The sequence below is a fragment of the Echinops telfairi genome, unplaced genomic scaffold, assembly GCF_000313985.2.
Source record: "Echinops telfairi isolate 266 unplaced genomic scaffold, ASM31398v2 ScPeMD7_7410;HRSCAF=8448, whole genome shotgun sequence".
Taxonomy (NCBI): Eukaryota; Metazoa; Chordata; class Mammalia; order Afrosoricida; family Tenrecidae; genus Echinops; species Echinops telfairi.
In genome coordinates, this window is record NW_022111310.1 from 15,266,276 (window position 1) to 15,272,587 (window position 6,312).

The 6,312-nt window shown below is 50.2% G+C and overlaps 1 protein-coding gene across 1 annotated transcript in view; it reads right to left on the reverse strand.

The window, feature by feature from the left end:
- Nucleotides 1-5,770, reverse strand: part of PTGR1 (prostaglandin reductase 1) — a 55,369-nt gene extending 49,599 nt beyond the window's left edge. The window contains exons 1-4 of the mRNA XM_045296538.1: nt 5,734-5,770; nt 4,231-4,346; nt 1,740-1,785; nt 811-867 (exon numbers count right to left, since the gene is read on the reverse strand). Of these exons, the coding sequence (XP_045152473.1) occupies nt 811-867; nt 1,740-1,785; nt 4,231-4,336 (209 nt within the window). The 5' untranslated portion in view covers nt 4,337-4,346; nt 5,734-5,770. The remainder of the gene's footprint in view (nt 1-810; nt 868-1,739; nt 1,786-4,230; nt 4,347-5,733) is intronic.
- Nucleotides 5,771-6,312: the final 542 nt, after the last annotated feature.

The window sequence follows — 6,312 nt, forward strand, 5'->3', positions numbered from 1 at the left end:
CTAGAATGAAGTGCATAAGTAGTGAGGTCTCTGGATAAAGAAAAGAAATTTAAAAAATGTTGCTCCTTAAATTTCCTGGGATCCTAATTGATTATGGACAACTGTCATCATGAAATTATCACTAAATAATAAGATGAATAAACGAGCATCGGAATCAACCACCGCTGGGTTGGTTCTGCCTCCAGGGACCCCCCGGGGGGTTTCTGAGGCTGCCATGTCCATCTTTCCAGGCGCACAGAGCCTGGTGGCTGGTGGGTCTGAATTGCCAACCTTGGGGTCACTAGACCAGCGCTCAACCAACAGGACCCCCAGCATGCCTTCGTGGTATATGAAAGGGCTTCAAAACGTTTGCGGGAAAATTCTACTCTCTTTTCATGTCATTTTCCCACAAACCTTTGGAAGCCTCTCATCTAGTACCTGTTTTTAAAAACTGTACATACTAGTATGTACACTGAAGAGGATTTGAAATAGTAAGATGTTACCAGTCATCTCTAGAGTTTCAAATGCTGGGAAAACACTCATATTTGGACATAACATTATTATTATTTTTTTAAACATTAATCACTAGCTGGAATCATGTCACTTTTTTACCAGATGAAAGTAAACATTGCAAAGTGAAACTGAAATGCTGACCATTTCCCATCCTTCTGATTAGGCAGGAAGGGGGCAGGACTTCCCCTTTGCTCCCAAGGTCATTCGGTGAGTGAAGCAAGCAGGCTGAAATCTTGTGAGCGAAAGGTAGAGACAGCTCCCCCAGGAGGGCCAGCCAAAGACCGTTCGCCCCGCATTAGGGTACGGAGAAGTAAGTACCTGGCTACTTGCTGGCCCATCATCTTCTCACCCTCTTTCATCTTTTTGGCTGCCACTCTGGAAAAGAAAAAAGACAGGCATTCTATTCTTCATACCTAATAGCAACCGACGGAAACAGTCTTGAGTTAAAGCAAAATGGGAAACCATGGGGAAAGAAAAAGGAAATTGGATACAGGAGGGTGGTCCAACTGGGTGGGATGCAGGGGAACAGTTGAGGGGCGGTGCTGTTGCTGTGTGACCCCGCAGAAACACTCCCATAGGGACGTTCTGTGAAATGAAATATTATATTCACTTGGGGATAAGTTTCTACCAATGACTTTTGATATACAACCCAACACCATTGGTGGTGTTCCCCCAAACGCTAGCAACAAAAGATGGATGCTCTTTAAAACTTTTAAACCATATTATTCACTTTAGATTTGAATCAATGTTAATCAGGTATCAAATTACTTAAAAGCTTGGTGGGTGTAATAATTGACTGAGGCAAACATTGACTGAGGAGTTGGGTGGCCCAAGAAGGCTTGGCTTCCTTCCCCTCCCAAAGTCGTTTGCTCATTGAGAGTGCACACTTGAGTCATCTCAGTCCAGGAGCAAGAAAGAGACTGTGGTTTTGTCTTAGGAACGCCCTCTCTCTAAATCATTTGCCAGTAATGAAGTGAACCAATCAAACTTGGGTTTCTTTTAGCCTTTCTGGGAGCAATTCTGATAAGCAATAAAAGAGCAATTCAGCACAGCAGATAGGCGATGGTTATAAAACAACAGGACTGTGGTCATCCCTCACCACCCACGCCTTTGTCTGGTAATATAAACTGGGTGGAAAAAAGAGAGAGAAATGACTGTCTTTAGAATCAGTTGACGTTCTACCCCATGGACTACTTTAATAGACAACAAAGCATGCAGCATGAGAATTTTTAGTGAGAAAACAGTACCTCATATAAGGATCCACAGTGAGGAACAAAGCTTCCAGCAGGAGCTCTGCAAAAGAAAGTAGCCCACAGTCCATTAGGAGCGCAGGGCCTGAAGCCTGTATGGGGCTTGGCAAGCTAAGTAAGCATAATCTTTCCGGTTCAGGGTTGGTACCTCCCCTAAGGGTCAGCTTTCTAGGTGAGAGATATAAATGGATCTCTCATTTGCTCGAGTCAATAACAATATGAACAATAATAACATTATTTAGACATCATTTACTTCAGGCTTTACATGGATTATTTCATGGGATGCTCTCAGCAACCCTGTGACGCAGGATCAACTCTTCTTTCCACTTTCATCAATAAAAAATGGAAGCTTAAACTAAGTCAAACATCCAAGGCTGCATGTGTAATAACTGCTGCATTCATTTTTATTACCGTCCTCAGTCCGTAGTGAAGCATATGTAAGTGTGTTACTGGATGGAGGGGCCTCATGTACACATTCTCTGGTATTTCACATCCGAGTCCTGGCTACCGTGACGCAGATAGGACTGATCACTTCACCATGCTATTCAATTGCATCCCCTTTTCTTAAAAGGTTACCTGGCCATAGCGACTTCTTACCTGCTATTCCACAAAGTGACCCCCTAACTTGTCCTGGGGAGATGCCACTTCTCTCCCTTCAATTTCTGTAGGTTGATCTTGTCCCTCCACGTCCTCCACGTGGAAGGGAGGCTTCTCAGCGGAGGATGGGTTTCCTGCCTTGTCTGCACAAAGGAGTGGTTTGAGCTCTTTGCATGCAGGTGCCAGACAGGCTCACCAGGAGAGGACACCCTCTCTATGGTCTGGCCCAGGCACGGGTTTCAATTAGCGTTCAAACAGAAATGTTGTCTGTAGGTCACGTTGGGGAGGGATTCTCCAACGTGACATTCAGACAACATGGAATGTTTTTCTATGATAGACCACAAAATGGACACAAATACCCTCCATCCCTATGTGCTGAGCTCTTTGCCACTCGTCCTGTCAAGACATGTATGTCTTCTGTCCTCCTTGACTCTAAGCTTGGCCAGGTGGTTACTTTGATCAATGGAATTTTCGCAAACACAGTTCCGGTAGAGGCGGAAAAGGTGCTTGTCGGGTCGAGTTTGCCAATTCCTGCTGCATTAGATCCCTAAGCCTATCACGAAGGAAAAAATAACCTCAAATTATCCTGGCAGGAAGTCCGCACAAGGCACGTACCTCGGCTGACAGCCTGTCAACACCAGACACACAGGTCCGTTCTAATCAGCCATCTAGCCCAGATGAGATTTACGGAAGAACTTCCCAATCGGGTCTCGTCCCAAATGCCAACCAACAGGATTGGGAATTCATTAATAACTACCGTGTGAAGTCCCTCACAGTCACCCTATATATAGGACAAAGGAGAAATGCCCTTGTGGGTTTCCAAGACTGCCAGTGTTCACAGGAACAGAAAGCCTCTGCTTTTCCCAGTGAGCACCTGGTGCTTTCAAAGTGCCGCCCTCACCGTTAGCGGCCCAATGGGCAAGGACTGTGCCACCACATACTTTGGACATGTTGTCAGGGGACACCAGCCCTGGGGAAGGACATCATGCTTGGGCAAAGCAGAGGCACAGTGAAAAAGGAGGAAGGTCCTCTGAGGGGGATTGACACAGTGGCGGCCACCATGGGCTCACACCTGACAGTTGTGAGGATGGCGCAGGACCCGGTGGAGTGTCATTCTGTTGTTCACAGGGGTCCTCAGAGTGGGAACTGACTCAAGGGCGTGGAACTACAGCAGCAACAGCAACACCAACAGCAGCAACAAGGTGTACAGTCACGGCCTTTTGATAGTTTGTTATGCAATAAAGCCTGATGCCCACTTATCTTAGTGTCCGAAGCCTGCTGTACCATAAATACCACCAGTGGGAGGCTCGAGCAAATCTGATTTATTTCCTCCCAGTGTAGGAAGCTGGAGTACGGAGCTCAGAGAGAGCGCTCGCTCTCGGCCAGTTCTGGTGCAGGTCCCAATCTCTTCAGCTTTTGCCTCCTGGATCCCTGGAGCTCTCCCTGTGTCTTGGCTCCCCTCTAACCCCATTTCTACTCTACTCACTTACTTGATCTCTTTATATATCAAAGGAGACTGCTTCAGGGTGCACATCACACAAATCCTGCATCATTAACCTAACAGAGAGAACCCGGTTCCAAATGGGATTCTAACTATAGGCAGAGAAGTTCAGATTTACCACACATGTTTTGCAGATGCAGAACTCAATCTCTAAGACACCCTTCCAAGTCTGTGGTCTTCTGAGTGGATGGCCATGAGTGTGGCTGGTTTGTTCTTTTCCTTTTTTTATTTGTTTATTGGTAAGGTTTAGGATAAGGATACAGATAGGGCTTTCTACTCTTGTAAAGAATTATACTCTGGGAAACCCACGGGGATGTTTTCCCTGTCCTATAGGCTCACTCATGGACTTGGTGGCAGTGAATTTGGTTTTGGAGTTTGGGTGTGGCTTACCTCCATTTTTTAAGGCTGGGAGTTCCGTTGTCTTCAACTCAAAGTTACTATGAGTCGGGTAGCCTTCAAAATGCTTCTTCAGGATCCAAGTCTTAGCACGCACCATCTTGAAGCTCCTAAAAGACAGTAAACAAGGGCTCACCTTTCTGAATCCTATGGTTCCCTAATCACTGTGCGGTCTGGTGATTCTCAGCATTATCATCAGCAACCATTGCATTTATCTAGCATTTAGTAGACTCTGTATGGTCCTGGATTATCTAGCGTTTAGTACACTCTGTACAGTGTAAGATAACGCGTATTGTCTTAACCTCATAACTTCCCTAATAGGATAGGCATCATTGCTTCTGTAATGAGGAAACTAAGAAATCCTTCCAAGGTGTTTTTTTTCTGGGGACGTTTAAACAGAGTGCTACCAGACATCTAAGTCTTCCAGTTTCACATCTCACAGGAAGCAAATCCGAACATGTTTCAAAAGGGGAGAGAGAGAGAGAGGTGTGTTCCTCTGCTCGGCCCCATTTTCAGGCGTGGTCTCTCTTGGGATCCAAAGTGAAATCAAGTGCTGTATTTAATAGGATTTAAGGCAGCCAGCTAGATCCCTGGGTGGCGCACAGTGTTAAGCTCGGGACAACCCCAAAAGTTAGCGATTGAAACTCATCCTAGGGGGCCTGGGAAGCAGGGGTGTCATTCCCAGTAAGGAAGATAAGCATGGGTGACTTGTGCTTACTTACTCATCTGTGGGGTAAGTGCACGCTAACCTTGCTCAGTCCTCACTGCCACAGGTGGTAAATTTGCATAGGGGCTTTGATTCAAAGTGTTCACTACAGATTGGTAAATAAACACAAGTAAGCCCGTGCTTAGCACCACTTGTTGGATAATTGGACACTGCTCGCTCAGAACACGAGACCTGGTGACTCGCCTCCTAACGCCTTGAAAGCCCTTGGAAGCAGTTCTCAGCAGACTAGGACTTGCCACGTCCATGCTGCTTTGTCTCCCGCTTCCCTCCAGCGGGACCACCCCACCAGTCAATCCGCTGCAAACAAGTGCCCGGAAAGGGGCCAGCGGCGCTGTCCCCGGCCCCAGCATCTGCGGCCCGCTCCTTGTTCTAGCCCCCTTTTCCCCAAAATGGCAACGGCTGCGAATTCCGGACTCAGTGCACATCCAGAAAGTCCTGTGGCCAGGGCGGGGTCCCGGCGGCCGACTAGGTTCCGGGAGGGTCCTCCGGGCCAGGGGCAGGCAGGGACCTCGGCGGCGCTGGCTCCGTCCCGCAGCAGTTCCTCCCCGGACCGCGACCCGGCCTGGGTGCGCTGCGTCCCAGGGGCCCCCAGCCGCGCCGGCCCCCCTTCCCCGCGCTCCGGGGCTCCTTCCACCTTGACCCCGAGGGCAGGGCGGATGGCGCCCAGAGGATCCCGCACCATCAGGGAGCCCCGGGCCCACGCTCCTCGGTCCGTGGTCGGGGCGCTGGACACTCCGCCGGGCGGCGGTGGCGGCGGCGGCGGTACTTACTCGGGAGAGTGCGCGGAGAGGCGGGGAGCTGCGGGAAGGGCGCGGAATTTATGTCCCCAGGGAGGGTGGGGCTGCGCGCAAGGCGGGGTGCTCGGGCGAGGTGCGCGCCCGGCCCCGGAGGCGCGGGCGGGACCCTATGGGCTCCCGGGACACCTGGTGGCGGGGGGAGAGGGTGCTTCGCATCGGAGCCGTGCCCGGGCACTGGCCCACCCCGCGGCGCCCGCACTGGGACCCGGCGGAAGAAAGTCCTGGCTGCGAAGGAGCCCAGCATCCGCCGCTCAGGCAGGTAGCTCGAAGGCAGGCGGCCCGGGAGGGCGGGGGGGCCAGCGGTGGTGCACAGGCCAGGTGTGCGTCGGGTCGGGAATCCTCCTGCCCCCCGCAGTTTGCTGCATCCACAACCTACACCCCGGTGTGAATCCTTCCCGGACTCCCCCAGCCCTGAGCCCAATCTCCGACAGCTTTGTAATACGATTGTCATGTAAATATCGACACAACGCAAAGATGTATAAAGAACTTATATAAAGATGGCCCTCTAAACTCCCTTAGCCCTCTCCTTGCGCAGGCGTGTGAGCCAAGCGG